This window comes from Capsella rubella, unplaced genomic scaffold, assembly GCF_000375325.1.
Source record: "Capsella rubella cultivar Monte Gargano unplaced genomic scaffold, Caprub1_0 scaffold_4, whole genome shotgun sequence".
Classification (NCBI taxonomy): domain Eukaryota; kingdom Viridiplantae; phylum Streptophyta; class Magnoliopsida; order Brassicales; family Brassicaceae; genus Capsella; species Capsella rubella.
In genome coordinates, this window is record NW_006238920.1 from 7,101,858 (window position 1) to 7,122,118 (window position 20,261).

Sequence of the window (20,261 nt, forward strand, 5' to 3'; positions counted from 1 at the left end):
TTATATATAGTCAAAAACATTCATAGAGATTGACTTGACTATTTGAAACTCTGAATGAAAAAAAAAAAAAAAAACTATATATCAAAACTTTAAATAACACCAAATGTATCATAATCTTACATAACTCAACTATAGTTTGATATATCGAAAGAACTGATAAAGAAAAACTCAGAAAACTTTAGGAATCATCAAACGAAAACAAACGGTTTAGCCCTGAGGCTTGTAAGAGAAACCATTAATAGTGAAACCTCCATCAACACAAATGGTTTGACCAGTTATATAAGAAGCTGCCGGAAAACAAAGAAATGCCACAAGCGATGAGACTTCGTTTGCTTTACCAACTCGTCCCATTGGTGTTTTCTTCTCCACTTCTTCTTTCAAGTCTTCATCATTGAGAAACTGAGTAAGAGATTTTAACATAACTTATTATTTTTCTTATTTTCATATCAATAGTATAAAGAAATATCTGATATTTGCATTTATTTCTGATTTGTTGCGTTACATTGTCAGCTAAAGGAGTTGCTATGAACCATGGACAGACAGAGTTAACCCTAATGTTGTCACTTGCCCACTCGCATGCTAAGTTTCTTCCTAGCTGATTCATTGCTCCTAATTTAAACAATGTAGATTTATGATGTTTTTGTTACTCTCATAACGTAGAAGATAATTAAAAGTTTAAGTATGTATATATATACCTTTAGTTGCTCCATAGATGGAACCAACATTGATATGCACAACCCCTGAAGCAGAGGACATGAGTACAATGCTCCCTGAACCAGAGGCTTTCAACAAAGGATGTGCAAGCTGTGAGAGATGAAAAGTTGACTCGAGATTTGTAGCCATCTGAAATGAGTAATCATGTGCTGTATACTCTGTGGTCGGCTTTGTTATACAAGTTCCCACGTTGCTTACCTATATATAGACCAAACCAAGCACAATAATACACAACAAAATCACTTGATCTTGCTCAAAATCTTATTGATCCTGCTGTAAAACAAAAACGTACAAGGATGTTGAGTTTTCCTTGGAAGAGAGAGGAAACGGTTTCCATGAGTTTCTCTCGTTGGTCATGAGATGAAACGTCGCAGACAGAAGTGGTGACATGAAACCCTTTTGCTTGCCATTCACGTAAGCGTTCTTCAAGCTGAGTTTCGTCTCTTGCACATGTGTGAACCCTTGCTCCCAACATGGCGAGTTCCTCCACCACAGCTTCCCTATTTATATAATACACATGGGGAATGAGTTTCACATCATCAAGATTTACTCTTTTCAGGGTTTAAACATTGAAATATAATCAAAAACCATATTTATAATTCCACTTTAGATATTGGGATAATAGGATACTATGTGAAGAGTGAGGAATTGGAACTGACCCGAGGCCTTTCGAGCCACCTGTGACGAGAGCGGTCATGCCTCCAAGGCTCCATCTAGTTTTGTCTCTCAAGTTTTCCTCTGTCTTAGCCATTTTTGGTGGTATCAGTTTCTTCAATAAAGGCCACATATATAACCAAGACGAGTTGTGATTGTGAAGATGGGCCATGAGAAATTACGTGATTGTTTTGAGTTTTTGTGGTATCAGTTTCTTCATCTCTTTCCCCATTGTGATAATGAATTTTGTTTTTTGTTTTTTTTTTTTAAATGAAACTTTCACATTATAATCATGCGAATTTCCTGTCATCAGTGCAAAATCTTACACAATTTTGACAATTTGTATTAGAATGATGACTTTGTTTCGTTATTGACTATCGTATAAAAAGTTTCACACTTTTATAAGACTTTTTATGTGGAAAACTTTAAACGTTAAAATGTATGAACACTATATAACGTTAAAGATTTTTTTTTTTTTCGAAATTTTGGATAAACACATTTCAGAATATTTGGACCTTGGCTTACAACAACCATATGCATAATTATTTTTATTTTTTTTAAACTTCAAGAATACCAAGAAGACAGACCCATAATAACCCGTACATAGTTTTATTTATTGAATATGATTTTATATATGTGTTTTAAGGCACAGGCTTGAAGGAGAAACCATTGATAGTGACACCTCCATCAACGCAGATGGATTGGCCTGTAATGTAAGAAGATGCAGGAAGACAAAGAAACGCCACAAGCGGTGAGACTTCATTTGCCTCTCCAATACGTCCTATCGCTGTCCTCTTCGCGGCTTCTTTTTTAAACTCTTCGTCATTGAGACACTAAGACATTTTCACAGTTTAGTTAGTATCATAAAGTAATATTTTCATTTTTACATTGACCAAAGGAGAAAGTTTTATTTTGGCCTTTACATCATAAGTTAAAGGAGTTGTGATGAACCATGGGCAAACAGCGTTAGTCCTTATGTTGTCGCTCGCCCATTCGCAAGCTAAGTTTCTAGCTAGTTGATTCATGGCTCCTGAAATGAGTTTATATACACTTATATATGTAAAATGTCACAATACAAAGGGAATATATTATTTTACGGATGTTCTTGTATATAGCGTACCTTTGGTTGCTCCATAAATGGATCCAACATTATTGATATGTACAACTCCAGCAGTGGACGACATGAGCACGATGCTCCCTGAACCAGATGCTTTCAACAAAGGGTGCGCGAGCTGCGAGAGATGGAAAGCTGACTCGAGATTTGTGGCCATTATAAACGAATATTCTTCTGCTGTATACTCTGTGGTCGGCTTGACTATGAACGTACCAGCGTTGTTGACCTATATATATATGTATAGACACAATAAACACATTACATGATTTGGTTCTTGTAGATCTCAATAAGCATATATATATGTATACTTACAATGATATTGAGTTTTCCTTGGAAGAGAGTGGAAACGGTCTCCATGAGTTTCTCTCGTTGATCACGTAAAGAAACGTTGCAGACAGAAGTGGTGACCTGAAACCCTTTTGCTTGCCACTCACGTAAGCGTTCTTGTAACTGAGTTTCGTCTCTGGCACATGTGTGGACTCTTGCTCCCATCATAGACAGTTCCTCCACCACAGCTTCCCTATTCATGACACACAGAAACATATACAATAGTAAAGTTCTTCGTATTTAAATATCATGATATGCAACCGATTATAGAAATATATGAAAACGAGGACTGACCCAATGCCTTTAGAGCCACCAGTGACAAGAGCTGTCATGCCTCCAAGACTCCATCTAGATTTGCCACTCATGTTTTGTTCTGTCTTAGCCATTTTTGGATATCATATTTCTTCAATGAAGGTCACGTATATATATATAACCAAGACTAGTTTTGAAATTAGATCATGAGAAAATTACGTGATTGTTTCTAACTTTGGAAACCTTTCATCTCTTTCCACATTTTTGATAATGATATTTTTTTTTTTTTTCTTTTAAATGAAACTTCCACAGTATAATTGACAATTTCCACATTAGGATAGTGACTTCTATGTTAAGTGACAATCATACTATTATTATAAGGACTTTTTATGTTCAATGAAAAACCATAACCATTTAAAACGAACATTATTAAGATATCTTTGTAACGTTTCACAAAATACAATAGTGAGCATTGTTAAAGTCCGATTGACAACGACTATGATTTTAGTAGCTGTAGATATTTTGGTTGTTTAAAATTTTTGGCTGGAAAACGTTTTACTGTTGCTGCAGAGACTTTAATTAATAAACTATTATAGAGAGTTTAATTATTTAATTTTCCTTCTTTATATATATTTTTTATACTACTATACAAATTTGATTATCAATAACTAAAAAGTATTTTTTTAATAACATCCCACGAATCATTTTTTTTTGCATCAAAATCTTGTTTTAAATTGATTTCCAAATCAGTTTTTTTCGTAGTACATTTTTATAATGAGATAAAATATTAATTTATATAGCTATGAAAATAGTTGTAGAAAAGGACGTAGTTTAATCAAACACTATATAGCACAGGTTTTAGGCTTCGAGACTGATGGAAAGATAAGACCCACGAAATAGATTATTGGGCCTTACTCCGCCCATTTATAATCTCACAATCTCAAGAAGACATGAACCGTTGGATGTAAAGAAAACACTAAAACTGGGATATGTCCAGCCAGAATCTGAAGAGATAGAGAATCTCGGAGTGGACGAACCATGTCAGGGACAACAACACCATCTCTAGCTCTTTCAAATTTCAGACCAAGATTTCAAAATCCAGTTAAAACCCACCATTTAAATCCACTCTCTTGGTCTGTTTCAAGAAGAAAGATCTTGCCTTCTAAGGTTCTTCGTCTTCACCAGGAAAAGAAAACACAACTATGGAGAGTCTCTGCAACTCCAGAGGAAATATCTAAAGAGATCGTTTCTTCTGATTCTTCTTCTTCTGAAGCAATTGTTTCAAGTGGTGATCCAGATGGTGTTGCTTTGATTATACAAGTACTTCTCTTTGTTGCATTTCTTGTTCTCACTGTTCTCACCATTGGTGTAAGTTTTATCCACAAAAACCAATCTTATCTATAACTTGTCGGATCAAAATTAGCATCCGGTTTGCGAGTTTCTAAACCGGTTTTGAGATCCTGTGGCAGGTTGTGTACATTGGGGTGACTGAGTTTCTTGGGAAGAAGGAGAGCGAGAAGTTTGAGAAAGAGGAGGCAGCAAAGAGGTCTAAGAAAGGTGGGAAGAAGAAGGCTATGAGAGCCAGAGCTGGACCAAGAGGTTTTGGTCAGAAGATTGAAGATGATGACATTGACATTGACATTGATCTTTAATGATTTTGTTCCATTGCTATTAGAGAGACCAATATTGATTTTGTTTGTGAGGTTGCTCTGTGATTGTCGCATTTATGATATGTCTTGTGTACCAAGCAACATGATCGATATAAACAGCAAGTTTGCAAAAATACAGAAACAAACGAGTTTATCGTGAAATAGGAAACAGGAGTTTTGATGAAACAAATTACATAGATGGAGAAAACTCTAAAAACTGGGATTGTCCTAAAACATGAACATATTCTCACTTCTACACATTTGGCAATGAAACGGCCATTCTTTTGTGTGAAGGAAACTCTAAAATCCTCAACCCATCTTTACACCATTCTCTGCATTGCCTCTCTCTCTCTCTCTCTCTCACTCATCAGCCTAAAGTGGGATGTTTGGTTCTATGTATAGAAAACCGTAAGCAGCTACACAATTTTACAGATTTTGCAGAGAAAACAAAACTCTCCTTCACAATTTTCCCGCAGATTATTTTCGGTTTAGATCTTACCTAATTCTTAAAACGCAATGGCAGAGCCATCCACCCTAGTTAAGCTGTACAACATTAGCGGCCTCACACCATCTGAGGCTGGGTTAGGGACTGCAAAGCCATTCTCCTCTCTGCATATAAGAAAAGAAAAAAGCACATAGAGACAGTTAATAGCCCACAGAAATGCTTGTTGTGTCTCACTTTCTCTTCAACAAGAAAGTAAAAATATAGAAATTAATGCAGTAACGACAATTTGGTAGGCTTGTAGCAGATAAAGGTCGAAACTTTGGACCCAAAGAACCTATTATACATACCTCCAGCAGCAACGAGTTTTTCAACACGAGCAACAATGTGCTTTCCATAAGTGTATTTCTTTAGAGCATTGAGATGCACTTTAATACGAGTAAGTATCAGCTCACGTTGTTGGTCATCACATGTCTCTAAAACTTTTTGCACTACATAGTTGGCAAACTGATCTTTCATCATCGCCTATATACAAAACATGAAGAAGATTATGAGCTAATACCTTTCTGTACACCAACAATCATCTGAAAGTATGTGTTTGACAAACCTGAAGAGGCTCGTTTTCATCAGTTGTGCCAAGCATCTCATTCACCAGCAATTCCCGTTGCTCTGGACCTCCAAAAGTCAAACATTTCTCAACGACATTCGAAGCAAACTTCTGCTGGCTCATCTGAACAATCTTTCCCGCTAATTCCTTGATTATTACAGTACGCTCATCAGGCTTTCCGTGCTCCAATACATGCTGTAAACAAAACCAGTATTAGTTTTGAGCAAACTGAATAAAATACCAAGTAATTTATATTTTTCACAAACCTGAATAACATAGTTTCCATACTGATCTTGAGCCAGCATACTAACAGTGGTCATGATTTCTTCCATAACCTTACTCTGTGTATCAGGTTCATGACAGTGTTCCAATACCCTCTGCAACATAAGACGAGAAGAGTTTTACTTGGAAGCATACAATCAACAAATGTGTAATTTCTCTTTATTACTAAGAGCAAGAACCTGAATAACACGGCACCCATATGGGTGAGTGGAGAGGGTCACAACATTGCCAAAGAAAGTGGAAATAATGAATTCTATGTTTTCTTCAGGCACACATTCGATGCACTTTTGAACAACATGGTTCCCATTCTGATCCCGTACACATCGCATTACATGTCCATCTAGTTCTTTCACCATTTTGATTTTCTGGTCTAGATCAACCACCTCAATTGCCTAAAAAGGAAAAAAACAGAAAAACTTATGAAACTCATAACTGTTATTGAAAAGCAAATATAGACTTATAGAGATCAGTAAAACCGGTGAGAACTAGACTTTACCTTCTGGATAACACGACAACCATACATCTGTAAGCTAAGAGGCAAAACATTGTCAAAGAGTTTATCCGCCAATTCTCTCCTCTGTGGCGGTAGTCCATGCTCAAAGAACTGTAGGAAGATAATCAAAAGTCAGTACTAACTTATGTTACAATATCTTAACTCCAAATTAAACAAAAGATGAAGACTAAATAAATCTACCTTCTGAATCACATAGTTTCCAAAAACATCTGTCATCAGGGCGAGAGCTTGTGGCATGATCTCCTCATAAACCATGTTTTTCTCATCAGTTGTTGCTGTCTCGAGTTTCTGCTGAATAAACCGGCTCCCATATTGATCCGCACTGATCGCCAAATTGACAAAAATCCCCCAAATAAGTGTTAGATTAGGACAAATATAGACGCAAAAAAAAGGGAAAATACAGTCCAGGAAATACCTGAACTCCACAACATGTCCAGCTATTTCAGAAAGTTCAAACCCTCTTGTTTTGTTACTTTTAAACTCTTCAAGCAATGAAGATCCAAAGCCTTCATCCAAACTAGCATCCATGTGCCAAGAACCCATAACCCCTCCAGAGTAGTTTCTTGTTGCAGAGGGATAGCGCATATTAACTTCACCTCGTCTCATAGGGCTACAAGGTGACATAAGAGAATTTTGCATAGCATGATGAGCCAATGGGCTACCAGGATATGACATGTTAGACCCAAATGTTGGACTCCCATAATAGCTATGGCTGTTAGGGCTCCCAGATTTGTAAGGAACACCATATTGTGATTTCTGAGCTCCGAGATAGGCCCTCTGGAGTTCAAGCATATTCATGTATGAATTACCCATAAAGCTCCTGTCCATTGCAGGATCATTAAGAAGATCAAGCGCATCAACATTCTCAGAGTACCTCCCGTACTGATGATACATTGGATCTGCCATATGTGACTGAAGACCTCCTCCTCCCATCATTCTATTGGATCTGCCAAGATTACGTGATTCAAAACCTCCTCCATGAAGTCTGGAGTCCATTCCAGAAAATCCCAAAGCAGATGCAGCAGAATAATTATCATACATTGGAGAAAAGTTACTGTTCCCAAGTTGGTTAGCCATCACAGAAGCTACAGCTGGATTTAATGCGTAATTGTTCAGACAATAGTTTGGGCTATCAAGATGCTGGTAAGGATTAGCTAATCCACCTCCATTATAGGCAGATCCTTGCGACCCTCTCATATGTAAGTTCCTTAAAGAACCAGTTGCCTTCTGTGCTTGATCAGATTTGTTTGGGAAAACATGTTGACTGACTTCGTTATGCCCACCTTGAAATCCAAACATATAGTTCCTGACCTTTTCAACATCCTGCTCAGCCTGACCACGATCATCTAACCCGCCACTGCCTGACAGGTTCATGCCAGATAAAGCATTGACAAGATCAGAAGACTCATTGAGACCGGATGTAACACCGTTGAACGGGCTTTGGTTACTTGTGTTCCTCTTGTCATTTGAACTCACTCTTCCACTCCCAATAGGAGTAAGGCAGGGACTAGGCACTCTAGCAACAGCCTGTGGATCTGGAGTTCCATTTCTAGACAAAGAAGAACCCAGAACAGCTGCATAACTGTATGGAGGTGGCGCACCAATGCCTTGTGAAGCAGATGGAGACTGATTATTCGTGGAGTCCACATTTTCATCAAAGGCATTACGACTAGCTGGACGTGAAGGCTGTTGTGAGACAGGATGCCCCATATCAGGCTGCACAAAAGCAATCTAAATAAGCAGGGGAAATATACACATACAATAATGATTTTGAATGAACACTATACATCCATTAAGGGGGAAAGGGCAAACATCAGACAAGATGACAAGGAAAAAAGGGCAAGCATCAAAGATGAAGAGTAAAGTATTACAAACCTGAAAGATATCAGCAAAACTCTTCTGCTTGCCTCCAAGCCCCAAACCCGGCAAACCAATCAATCCATTAGCATCCCACTCAGAAGAAGAAGCATTAGTTTTCTCAGCCTCAAACTCATTCATCTGATCAAAACCAGGTGGCATAGAGAACAAAGATCTACTCTCATTCACATTTCTCCTATCCCCAACACCACCTAACACGTTGCTACTCCCTTTAAGCCTCTGAGCAACCCTCAAATCCTCCCTAGACATCAAAGGCGGTGGCAACCTCGGATTCAACTTCATATTAGCATAGTAATAAGACAAGTAAGCCGGATCTTTCCTTAACTCATCATCATCACCACCAAACCCATTACCCTTATTACCTCCACCAAACTCCATAAAAGGACCCCTACCTCCGCCGTTAAAAAGCCCTCCAGCAGCGTTAACAGAGCCATCCACAGTCGGTGGTGCAGAGCCACTTCTATACAAGTTAAGCTCTTTCTCAATCTCATCAGCTTCTTCTTGGCGTCTCTGCTGCTCACCAAGCAATAAGCCAATCTCTTTCTCATAATCATCCCCAAAAGACAAATCCTCGTTACCTCTATGCATCGGTCTTCTCCCCAGTTCCGGTATCATTATCACCTATATAACAAAAAAAACCCAAAATCAATATATCAGATTTTACTCATATATACAAAACGCTTCCAAGATTAAAAGAACAAAAAAATACATAAAGATCAAACCTTTATACCTCTCAATATATACAATCTCCAAAATTCTCTGTTTTAGAAACTAAACGCAAAGATCAAAACTTTATCAAGCGATACTCAAATCCATTCCAGAGATTGTATCAATGATTTGATTTTTCATGTTACTGTTTGTTTTAAAATAAAGAACCCTAATCACAAAGACTTTAGATTTTGAGAGAGAAAAAAAAATAGTAGCTGAATTGGGGGAAAAAAAAGTGGTTTTTATAGTGTTGACGGAAAAATCCGGCGGCGATGCAAGAACCTTAGGGTTTTTGTTCCTCTTTTATGATTTTTAACAAAGAAATTAAAGTTACGGCGAATTGATATTTAGGGTTGGTTTGACTTAGCGAATGAAAAACGCATTTAACTAATTAATTTAAAAAAATGAGAATTTGGAAGATAACTACAAACCTTATTTTTCTCGTTGAAACTGTTGTTTTAAGATCCTTTTGAGTTTTGTCTTTATGTTTCAGTTTGGGTCTTAGAGCAAAAGCCTTTACAAAGTACACAACACTTCAAAGTCTAGGTGACTAGATTTTTAGGTTCAAAATTAGTAAAAAAACTACCTTAATTTTGTGTAACTCTGCTTTTTTCCCAAGAATATTGCAAGTTTTGGAAATTTTCTTGAAGTGTCATAAGTTTTAGGTTTATGAAAAGTTTCTAATTTTTTTAAGAAATGTTCTTAAATCAAATATGACGTGCCGTTTAAGTTTTGAGATTTTCTGGTTATCAAAAAGGATAGATTAGCTTAAAACACAAAAGTTTTTGTTAATCCTCCCGTTAATAATTACGTGCCGTTTAAGTTTTGATACGCATATAGAAAATAAATAAATTTTATGTTTCCTCTTTATTTAATTTTTCATTATATTATTGGCTTGTACATTTAATCAAAAAAATAGTAAAGTATAACGACACTTATATTGATCTTAATCCCTCCGTTGTTAATTACGTGCCGTTTAAGTTTTGACACGCATATAGAAAACAAATAAATTATATATAAAAATATATTGAAAATATTGGTCAATACATTTAATCAAAGAAATGAAACCGTAACTTTTATGCATCAAACTCGAATTATATTAGATAAGGGGAGAAATTCGAATGAACATCATTTGTGATTACAAGAGGAATAAAATCATAAGAAAAATAAAGAGCATTATTAGGAATCATATGTTTGGGGAAGACATCTGCAAGTTTGTTGCACTCTCTTTGAGCCCAAGCAAAACAATAGTCTATGAATTTTCATGAACCTCCTTATCCAATTGTAAGCAGCGAAGTTAAGCTTATGACCATTTAGAATATCCACTATTTCTTTGTTGTCACCTTTAAAGCAAACATTTGTATAACCTTTATTCCTACAATATTTCATCGAGAAAAGAAGAGCATGCCCTTCACTTTCTAAAGAACAACTTGTTTGCTTTCCTTGAGCTTGACCTGCCGCTAAGAAACTCCCTCTATCATTTCGAATTATCCAACCAACTTTTGATGATCGATCCCAAACAAAAGTACCATCATAACTGCATTTAACCCATCCAGAATATGGTGTTTTCCAGTGAAGAGCTTCTTGAGGCATATTAGAGATTAAAGTATTCTGAAACATTCCAGTGGGACTTCCCTCCTGATCATACCACTATTTAGCAGTAGAAGGAGCTTTTCTTATTACATTTTCTCTACATAATATTATTTTGTTGAAAGACAAATTTATTATGAGATATCCAAAAAGTCAAAGAATCCAAAAGAGAAGATTTTTTAAATGAAGAAAAACCAGGTAGACATATTGCATTTGAAAATTTATACATCTTAGTTTCCAGAAACTGTTGAATCGTAAAAAATTGCATTTGAAATGCCTGAACTACACCAAACAACTTTAGCATAAGTGCATTCAAGGAAAAGATGGCTTGTAATTTCTTCATGAGAGCAACATATTTTACATCCCGAGAACCGACTTATGTGTGTATAACGAAGATTTCCACTTGTAGCTAAAACCGTAGTTTTTATTAAAAATGTACAATATGATATTTAGTTTAATATGTAGGGAATGTAAATTAGGAGATGACATTGCATCTAAATCATGAATTTATGATAATTAGTTACTTACATTAGAACATTTTCATTTCAATCCATTGACGAATCTGATAAACCAATGAGACATCGCCTCAATTTTTTAATGTCATAATTCAAATCTATATTAACATTTTTTAAGTACCTTTTGTGTTCTACCCTTTTATTTTGTAATATTTACATAACTAAACCATGGCCATTTAATTAAATAACAAAAGTTTAGAGTAAATTTTGTAATTAAATCATAATAAAATTACAAAATTGGAAATTAGTATTTATTACATTTAACAAAATTTCCTAAAATATCTCCCTAAAAAACTGAAAATTTCTTAAATATCTTTAAATGATCTAAATTATTTTTAAATTTTATATTCTTACATATAACATCTATATTAACATTTTTGAAGTATTTTTTGTGTTCTACCCTTTTATTTTGTAATATTTACATAATTAAACCATGGCCATTTAATTAAATAACAAAAGTTTAGAGTAAATTTTGTAATTAAATCATAATAAAATTACAAAATTGGAAATTATTATTTATTACATTTAACAAAATTTCCTAAAATATCTCCCTAATAAACTGAAAATTTCTTAAATATCTTTAAATGATCTAATTTATTTTTAAATTTTATATTCTTACATATAACATATGTATCATAATAATACAAATTTCTTTCCGCAGATGTTGAAATATGAATTTTTGAAAACAAACGTATATTAATTGATACATTAAATGTATGTATTAAAATACTATTGGTAATTGTGTAGCACGAGTCATATGATGGAACAAGTTATAAATTACATAATTATGATTATAGATGTTTTTACGGGTTGTATACTATAGTATAACTAACAAAATATTTTTATATGAAACTATATTATTTAAACGAAAAATGTTATGTCAACATCATTTCATTATTTTAAATATTATACTTATTTAATTAAGATGATCAAATTACGATTATATAAAAGATAAATTATCATACAATATTTTACGGGTTAAATCAAAAAATTAATAATCAAAATATAGTAATACACTCTTATATATCAAACAAAATTAATAAAAAAAATACTGTTTATAATATCGGCTCCGGTGTACCGCGGGTTAAAATCTAGTATGTGTTGATTTTTGTAGAAACCACTTGTTTATGACTCTAAAAAAACAAAACAAACTCGAAAAAAACCTAGGACAAGATTGATTTTTTTTTTTCACTTTACTAACAAAGATTTGGCAAATGTCCCGTATAAAAGTGCTACAAAACCTATAATTTTGATGATGGCGACGACAGTGAGATCAATCTTCGTCGAAGTCATCACCAACACATCTCTAGCCACTATAATATTCTTGTTGTTTAACTCACCAAATCATCAAAGTCTCCTCCACCAAACTACATAAACAACATATCATCGTCTACCTCTCTACAAGAAACTCCAACCATGGTACTTCACCTCATTTCAAGAAATCATAAGCTTCTCTACTAAAGATGATGTTTTGGGCTAAATGGTACTAATATGCCCATTAAAAAAACCCAATAGGTTAGTGTATAAATTATGACGCTTATGGCCCATTAGTTACATACTTGTGGTAATAAAAGTGATTTTCATAAGAACTTGAGGGTACCAATGGAAAAATAAAATTAAGTATCTCTCATTCTCATCTCATATAGCTAGGGCTCGTAAAATCTCTTCAAAATCTTTTGTTTCACATCTAACACAAAAAGCACAAAATCTCTCTCAAGCTTCTTCGATCTTGCTTCCCCCAAACCCTTAAACATGTCCGGCGGATTCTTCCGGGTTAGTTCTCCGATCTTGTATACTGTGATTGATATAATCAGCTTTTAGATCCAGATCTTAAGCTTACTTTTCCCATGGCTTTGATTTGATTCTTCTCCATGGTATGTCTGAGAAGATGGGTTTGGATTACGTTTTCTGATTTGGGTTTGTTTTTTTTAGGGTACTTCTGCGGAGCAGGATACTCGGTTTTCTAACAAGCAAGCCAAATTGATGAAAAGTCAGAAATTTGCTCCGGAGTTGGAGAATCTGGTCAGTTTGTTTCCCATGTTCTTTGTGTGCTCTTCCAATTTTGAAGGATTTGTGGATTCTGTAATCGAACTGTTTTGTGTGTGAATTCGTAGCTTATTGAATCACTTTGTTGAGATTCACATTATTGTGTTATGTAGTTTTGGAGGGCTTTAATAGTGTTATCATTTGATTTAATTGTGGCTACTGACTGTTCCTATGCTTGGGTTGGTGTTTAGGTGGATGTGACCAAAGTGAAGATGGATGTTATGAAACCTTGGATTGCGACTAGAGTCACTGAGCTTCTTGGTTTTGAAGATGAAGTTCTGATCAACTTTATTTATGGTCTTCTTGATGGGAAGGTAGCTTAACTCTCGGCGTTTTCTTTTCCTATTCATTTGTCATGTTGAAAAATTGATTGGATATGTCTTCAGTGTTGTTGGTTGATGTTACATGTGATAAAAGAGGGGGTGATCTACTGATCTAGTTTTATCAAGTGAGCTTTGTCGTTACTGTCGGATTTTTTTGTTGGACTATTATGTAAATTGAATCGTGTTCCTAATGTAGGTAGTGAACGGTAAGGAGATTCAGATATCGCTAACTGGGTTCATGGAGAAAAATACTGGCAAGTTCATGAAAGAACTCTGGACACTTCTTCTAAGTGCACAGGGTAATTCAAGTGGTGTTCCACAGCAGTTTTTAGATGCCCGAGAAGCTGATACAAAGAAGAAACAGGTATTCTTGGGAAGTCATGTAGAAGTTAAGATTGATGATGAATGGCTTTTCTCTATCCTAATGTCTCATGATTATTTTACTTTTGTGACAGGAAGCAGCAATGCAAAAAGCAAATAGCGAGCATGATACAATGAGGAAAATAGTAAGACTAACTTATTCATGCTAGAGTTTCAGTCTTTATAGATGCTCTTTGTTTTAACATTCGCCTGTTCTTTTTATGTTATTCAGATAGCTTCTGCAATTATTAGGGTTCATGTGCTTTACCTCAAACTACTGTAGGACAGCAGCGTTGAACTCAAGGTGAAAAATGGGATGGAGAAAAATCCTTCAAGAGATCTTCCAGAGGATGTGAGAAGGGCTGACGAGAAGAATGGTGTAAAAGAAACGAGAAGGTAGAATTCTCTTGATACCTATGTTTTCATTATCTCTCTTGTAAATTATTAATGAAACTTGACTAGATAGAGAACCTCTGACCTCTGGTAATAACTGTATGCTCTTGTGTTCTTTATCATGTTGTATACATGGAGTCTGAGAATGTGTGATAATTCTTGATCGAGTCCATCCATGTGTTGTACTTGGATCATTTCTGTTAAATACTCGCCGTCACAGTTTTTTCAACTACTTCTATCAATGGCTGTTTTGTTATGCTACTGGGGCATTGCATTGCCTTTGCATATGATATGCTGGTTCTCTAGATATCTTTTTACAACTAAGATTATGATGTGAGGGGGTATTGATATTGCCTCCTTGATGCAGGGATCTGTTTTCTCCACGTCACAGAGAAGCATCCCGCTCACCCCTTAGGTAACTTCTCAATAATTTTGTTCTCTGATACCAATTTCTTATATATGTGAGCATATATTGATTGGTTGCTTTGCTTTGCAGAGGGCCACGTTCTAGGTCTATCAGCAAAACAAATTCAGGCTCTAGAAGTTATTCTGGGTATGCTGCCTTCCATAATTGTTTTTCTTAATCCAAATAAATTGTAGCCTGTGATGTCTAACTTGTCAATTCTGTATCTACTATTTCTTGCAAGTCATAGTGAGGTTTTTGCTAATGGCTGACTGCCTGATCTACTTTTACAGCAGTGAACGAAAATCCAGGAGCTTATCTCGGTCATCAGATGCCTCTATCTCACCCAGGAAGCGAAGATTGTCGAATTCAAGGCGTAGATCCAGATCACGTTCCTTGCGCAGGTCTCGGTCTCCTCGGCGACGTAGGATACATTCTCCTTACGGAAGCAGGTCTCGGTCACCTATTAGACGTTACAGGCGACCTACCCCACCCCCTTTAAGGCGTCGTCGGTCGCCATCACCCTTTAGGCGGCGCAGGTCACCATCACCACCAGCTAGGCGTCGCAGGTCACCATCACCACCCGCTAGGCGACGCAGATCCCCGTCTCCGCCTGCTAGGTCACGCAGGTCCCCTTCGCCGCCTGCTAGATCACGTAGGTCACCGTCACCGCCTGCTAGACGTCGTCGATCTCCAGTTCCCTTTAGAAGGCGTAGGTCTCCTTCACCGCCAGCTAGAAGACACAGGTCTCCATCTCCACTCTATAGACGCAACAGGTCACGGTCACCACTGGCTAAGCGGGGAAGGTCCGACTCACAAGAGAGGTCTTTATCACCGGTTGCTAGGCGCAGAGGGCCTACTGCGGCAAGATTGCCTTCACCACCCGTTGGCCAAAGGTTGCCTTCACCACCTCCTAGGCGTGCAGGATTACCTTCGCCAATGAGGATTGGAGGTTCTCATCCAGCCAACCACCTGGATTCACCATCACCCAGTTCACTGTCCCCACCCGGTGGGAAAAATAAGTTACCATCTCCACCTGTTAGAAGACGTAGTTCACTGACTCCTGCCAAAGAGCGAGGCTCCCTGTCACCAGCTGGACGCGGTGAAGGAAAATCCCCTTCATATGTCAAGCAGGGTGGATCTATATCACCTGTTAGAGCCCATGGTAGATCTTCTCCTTCATCTCATCTGAAAGCGCGCTCTCCTCGGCGCAGGTCACCAACACCTGTCACCCGACGAAGTCGAAGATTGCCGTCTGTTTCACGATCACCTGATGACAGACGTAGGAGACGGTCTCCATCCTCAAGCAGATCTCCTTCTAGGTCGCTCTCACCTCCTGCTCGCCGTAGATCCCCTTCTCCAAGTGGAAGAAGACAACCGAGGGACAGAAGATCTCCTAGACATCCATCTGAAGAGCGAGATAGGTGTGCTCTTCATGACTCCCATTTATCATTTGATTTGTGTCAATGTCTTTGAAAATAAGATGTTTTAAGTTACTATCAGTAGGTATTAAATCCTTGACCATCTTCTGCTTTTGCATTGTGTACAGAGAGGACAGGACTCAGAATTCCAAGCTATCAAAAAGAACTGCAGTGCAGTCGCCTGATATTGATAAGAGGAAACCATTACTCGAAAAGGTGCCAGAAGTTAGGCGTGTAGAACCTGTGAAGGAGCAAGAGAGAAAGAGGTGTGTTTTCTTTCTTTATGATTTTCTTTTGACTTTAGATATAATTTTCTTTTGACTTTAGATTTAAAGGTTGATAAACGTTGGCCTATTAAACTCCTTAACAGTGATAAGTTACCAGAGAGGCGCTCCAGTAGACCCCATGGTTCGCAGATGTCCCCAGTTTCGCCTAAGGAATCACTTAGAGTAGGAAATTCTGAAGAAAAGAGTCAGGCTCATTCTAATAAAGTGAAAGACAGTGAGCAGGGTGAGAAAGAGGATAACAGTGACTTGGATGCAAATCTTTCCTCTGACTCTAGGGAAAATAGCAGACATCGAACTAAGGATATAAAGAGAAGAAAGGATAAAAGGTCTGCAAGAGAAGAAAGATCCTCAGATGATAAGGGCAGTTCTGATTCTGACCTGGAAGATAGGAAGGAGGCCAAAAGAAGGAGGAAGGAAGAGAAGAAAACGAGAAAGGAGGAGAAGAAACGCAAGCGAGAGGAGAGACGTCGTAAAAGGGAAGAACGTCGTGGTGGGAAGCTAAAACATAAGAATCAAGAGCATTCAGATACTTCAGAGGGCGATGAAGCTGAGACCTATCGTAAGAATAAAAATCGGGAGGAGTCAGATCCAAAGAGGCTTGAGATTGAGTTGCGAAACAAAGCACTTGAGTCACTGAAAGCAAAGAAGGGCATCAGCCACTAAAACCTTTATCCAGCTTTATTTCAACAGCTTTTTTAAGATGCAATGCCATGCTAGATTTATCTTTAATGTGGTGTTTTTCCTTACGTGTTCCAAACTTTCTTATGTGATCTGTTTGTTGGTGGCAGCAAAATTGGACAAGTGACAATTACTCTGCTATTCTTGAGTGCAGACTTTATGCAGACATTCATGGCTCATTTTCTGGTAACAGTTTCTTGCATTGAGTAGACATTTATGAATCTGGTATTGTAATTGTCTGGGAATCATTGTATTGAGAGTTGATAGAAGAATGCTCATGAATATGATCGGACCAACTTTTGCGGTTGCTTGTGGTACCTATGTCTGATAAATGAAATGTCATTTTATACTGAAACTTGGTTATACTCTGGGATTTGTTTATAGATGAGTATAGTGTCAACTACAAGACTTGGTTAAGAAAGTGGCTATATAACGGATCCTCTCATATGTGCCTAGACCCAGTCAGGTGAAGTGCCTTTCCTAAAATCAGATTCGTGGGACAGACTTTTGTGAACTCTATTTTGCTGTTTGTATATACTGATGGTTGCATTTGGGTTAACAATCTTCTGTGTTATGCTTGAGATATCTGTAACTTGTGCAATTGCAATTTTTCTTCTTTCTTTCCTTTTTAATCACAATAACATTTATTGGAAGCAAAATATATTACAGTATGGTACAGTTTAAAGATTAATATCATGCTTATCCAGTCTTGGTCCAATCTTTATTCACACTACGAAAATGCAAACGCTTCAGTAACAACTGGGTTTCATGACCACTTTATGAGTCGTTTTGTAAGACTCCATAGAAGAGGTAGTCATCATGAGGGAGCTGTTCTGTACCATCGAGAAACCGAAACACCTGCTTCATCATCGGCCTAACCTGAGGAGATTGGTTTGCACAGAGAAGTCCTGTTTTGAGAACCAGTAACACTTCCCGAGCCACCAAATGTTCTCGATTAATTCTTGAGTCGCATCTTTGTAACAGATCTCCCTTCTTGAACCCTTGAAGTACCCAGTTCACTAAACTGATCTCTTCAGGAGGTTTTGTGGGCTCTATGGCTTTCCTTCCACAGACAATCTCCATCATCAACACTCCAAACTCAAACACATCTGTGTCCCGTGTAGCCTTTCCCGTGTTGACTAGTTCTGGTGCCATGTGTCCCGTGGACCTGTCTCTGCTTCCTTGTCCATAGTCTCCTAGTCGAGAGTTTAGCTCTTCGTCTAAGAGTACGTTGCTGGCCTTGACGTTTCCGTGGATTAAGGGCTTTTGACCTTCGCCGTGAAGGTGTTGAAGCGCTGACGCAATCCCCTTTATGATACAAAACCGATCTGACCAGGTGAGAACTGGTCGGTCGTTGCTGAACAAGAACCGGTCTAGACTTCCATTGGAGACATACTCGTAAACAAGATACATCTCGTTTCCTTTGCTGCAGTAACCATGTAGATTTACAAGGTTTTTTTGTTTTATCTTGGAGAATGCCTCTATCTCTGCTATTAAGGTTGTCTTTTGATGCCTTGTGGTACACTTAATTCTTTTTACAGCGATTATCTCTGTGGGAGCAAGCTGCCCTTTGTAGAAACTCCCAGAGTTTCTTTCTCCCAAGAGCTTAGAACTATCGAAACCTCCCGTTGCGCTTGAAATCGTCTGGTGGGAGAATTTACGCGCACCTCCAGTAAAGAATATTTGCTTTCTACGGAATAACCAAAACCCTAGGAGAACCAGGATCATGATTGCAACTGTTGCTGATGCAACGCAGATAACGATCAGCTTCGTGTTGTTCGAATCTTTTTTGACTGAAGCTGGAGGATTTGCGGACGGAGACGATGGAGGCGGTGGGTCTGGAAGAGAAGGAAGCTTTGTGATATCAAAGTCTAATGCTTCCCCCTCGATATTGAAGCTCCAACCTAGAATCAAATGTGAGCTCGATACAGTTCCTGTGGCCGCAGAGAATCCAACGTGATGGTCTTGGGAGAAAATCCCTGAAAGATTCATTTTTCTCGAGAGAAGAGGTGAACTTGGTTTGGGACGATCTTGAGGAGCCAATGTGACATTGAGCATAATCTCAGTTGCGTTGTATTCGATCCAGACTCTTATCGGTTTCCCACTCGCCAACCTCAAGCTTATATTCTTGGCCTCTCGGTCATCAAAATATGCAGCCGGTGCAGACTCAATGGAGATCACTCCATTTAGATCGATACCAACATGATTATCATCAATATCGTTCAACTCAACGGCCTGCACGGTGTCAAATTCAATTGCGAGAATGCGATTCAAGGAGTTTCCGTTGTTAGAAGTGTTGAAGAGGCCCAGATAATTACTCGGGAAAGCCCCGCTGAAGTCCATCGAGGGTGAAATGACGAAAGCTAATCCATGGCCTGGTGCACCGGGTCCTTGAGTGATGGCAAAGACGAAACTTGTAGAGAAAGAAACCGTATTCGTAGAGTTAGAGTTTGACAAGGGTATGGGAAAGCCATGAAAAGCTTGACCTATTTGCCTCATCGAAGCGTTCGTCAACTCCAAGAGGCCGCTCGGGTAAACCTTAGAGGAGCCGAACTTGAGGAGATTAGCCTCGAGGAAGCCATGGTTAAGAAAGTTGCTTCCTCGCTGACTTGAAACACAAGAAACTATATATAATAGGAAGATTGTTGTGAGAGCTATATATTTGTGGGTAATCATCATTAATGGGGTTTTAGAGTTTGGTGTTACTTATATCAATGCTAGCTAATCCTTTTTATAGCTTCAAAAAATCTCTGACCGTTACATATTCCAACCATTTTGTTTATACTCAGAAGTTATACAAACTTGAGTTGAGTATTTGACTTTCTATAAATTGCTAAGCATATATATTTGATTAATATACTTGAAATTTTCACTGAAATTTCCTCCAATTTATTTTTCTCTTGATAAAGAATTTTCTCCAAAATTCCTCTATTAATTTAAATATTTCCAACACTAACATGATTTTTTTTACATTTACAATTTAAAAATGTTTAAAAAATCCTATAAACAATACGAAGGCGTTGGACTTGGTATAATAAAGGATGAACATTCCTTGAAGTGTTATATAATGAACTTTAGATATTCAGATTAGAAATTAACCTAAT

The 20,261-nt window shown here is 37.4% G+C and overlaps 6 protein-coding genes across 12 annotated transcripts; 2 read left to right on the plus strand and 4 right to left on the minus strand.

Annotated features, from left to right (window-relative positions):
- Nucleotides 1-115: 115 nt before the first annotated feature.
- On the minus strand, nt 116-1,465 carry LOC17890317 (tropinone reductase homolog At2g29170). Of its 3 annotated transcripts, XM_006294649.2 has the most exons (5): nt 1,374-1,465; nt 1,007-1,214; nt 696-912; nt 503-609; nt 116-399 (listed from the first exon to the last, which is right to left on the minus strand). In XM_006294649.2, exons 1-5 carry the CDS (start codon nt 1,463-1,465, stop codon nt 208-210), a joined length of 816 nt encoding a protein of 271 aa, XP_006294711.2. In that variant the 3' UTR covers nt 116-207. The 3 variants fall into 3 exon arrangements, with proteins under 3 accessions (XP_006294711.2, XP_023640176.1, XP_023640177.1); XM_023784408.1 differs by lacking the exon at nt 503-609 and having other exon boundaries at nt 116-383; XM_023784409.1 differs by lacking the exon at nt 503-609 and having other exon boundaries at nt 311-399.
- A 544-nt stretch (nt 1,466-2,009) lies between these two features.
- LOC17889558 (tropinone reductase homolog At2g29290) lies at nt 2,010-3,195 on the minus strand. The gene is made up of 5 exons (XM_006294726.2): nt 3,104-3,195; nt 2,795-3,002; nt 2,489-2,708; nt 2,292-2,398; nt 2,010-2,201 (listed from the first exon to the last, which is right to left on the minus strand). Exons 1-5 carry the CDS (start codon nt 3,193-3,195, stop codon nt 2,010-2,012), a joined length of 819 nt encoding a protein of 272 aa, XP_006294788.1.
- Nucleotides 3,196-4,041: 846 nt separating this feature from the next.
- On the plus strand, nt 4,042-4,782 carry LOC17890172. The gene is made up of 2 exons (XM_006295048.2): nt 4,042-4,429; nt 4,531-4,782. Exons 1-2 carry the CDS (start codon nt 4,100-4,102, stop codon nt 4,711-4,713), a joined length of 513 nt encoding a protein of 170 aa, XP_006295110.1. The 5' UTR covers nt 4,042-4,099; the 3' UTR covers nt 4,714-4,782.
- Nucleotides 4,783-4,844: 62 nt separating this feature from the next.
- On the minus strand, nt 4,845-9,399 carry LOC17889903 (pumilio homolog 2). 3 transcript variants are annotated; one of them, XM_023783734.1, is made up of 10 exons: nt 9,164-9,399; nt 8,431-9,054; nt 6,971-8,241; nt 6,736-6,877; nt 6,538-6,645; nt 6,221-6,433; nt 6,026-6,136; nt 5,760-5,954; nt 5,503-5,677; nt 4,845-5,319 (listed from the first exon to the last, which is right to left on the minus strand). In XM_023783734.1, exons 2-10 carry the CDS (start codon nt 9,046-9,048, stop codon nt 5,273-5,275), a joined length of 2,880 nt encoding a protein of 959 aa, XP_023639502.1. In that variant the 5' UTR covers nt 9,049-9,054; nt 9,164-9,399; the 3' UTR covers nt 4,845-5,272. The 3 variants fall into 3 exon arrangements, with proteins under 3 accessions (XP_023639502.1, XP_023639500.1, XP_023639501.1); XM_023783732.1 differs by having other exon boundaries at nt 6,971-8,271; XM_023783733.1 differs by having other exon boundaries at nt 6,971-8,271; nt 9,156-9,399.
- Nucleotides 9,400-12,902: 3,503 nt separating this feature from the next.
- Nucleotides 12,903-17,781, plus strand: LOC17888168 (serine/arginine repetitive matrix protein 1). Of its 3 annotated transcripts, none has more exons than XM_023784159.1 (12): nt 12,903-13,019; nt 13,179-13,268; nt 13,484-13,606; nt 13,812-13,979; nt 14,071-14,121; nt 14,259-14,371; nt 14,736-14,783; nt 14,865-14,921; nt 15,068-16,195; nt 16,321-16,458; nt 16,563-17,343; nt 17,542-17,781. In XM_023784159.1, exons 1-11 carry the CDS (start codon nt 12,999-13,001, stop codon nt 17,140-17,142), a joined length of 2,517 nt encoding a protein of 838 aa, XP_023639927.1. In that variant the 5' UTR covers nt 12,903-12,998; the 3' UTR covers nt 17,143-17,343; nt 17,542-17,781. The 3 variants fall into 3 exon arrangements, with proteins under 3 accessions (XP_023639927.1, XP_006293680.1, XP_023639928.1); XM_006293618.2 differs by having other exon boundaries at nt 12,904-13,019; nt 15,065-16,195; XM_023784160.1 differs by lacking the exons at nt 12,903-13,019; nt 13,179-13,268; nt 13,484-13,606; nt 13,812-13,979 and having other exon boundaries at nt 14,208-14,371; nt 15,065-16,195.
- On the minus strand, nt 17,541-19,843 carry LOC17890096 (probable inactive L-type lectin-domain containing receptor kinase III.1). The gene has a single exon (XM_006295559.2). The coding sequence runs from the start codon at nt 19,834-19,836 to the stop codon at nt 17,935-17,937; it is 1,902 nt and encodes a 633-aa protein (XP_006295621.2). The 5' UTR covers nt 19,837-19,843; the 3' UTR covers nt 17,541-17,934.
- Between the last annotated feature and the right edge of the window lie 418 nt (nt 19,844-20,261).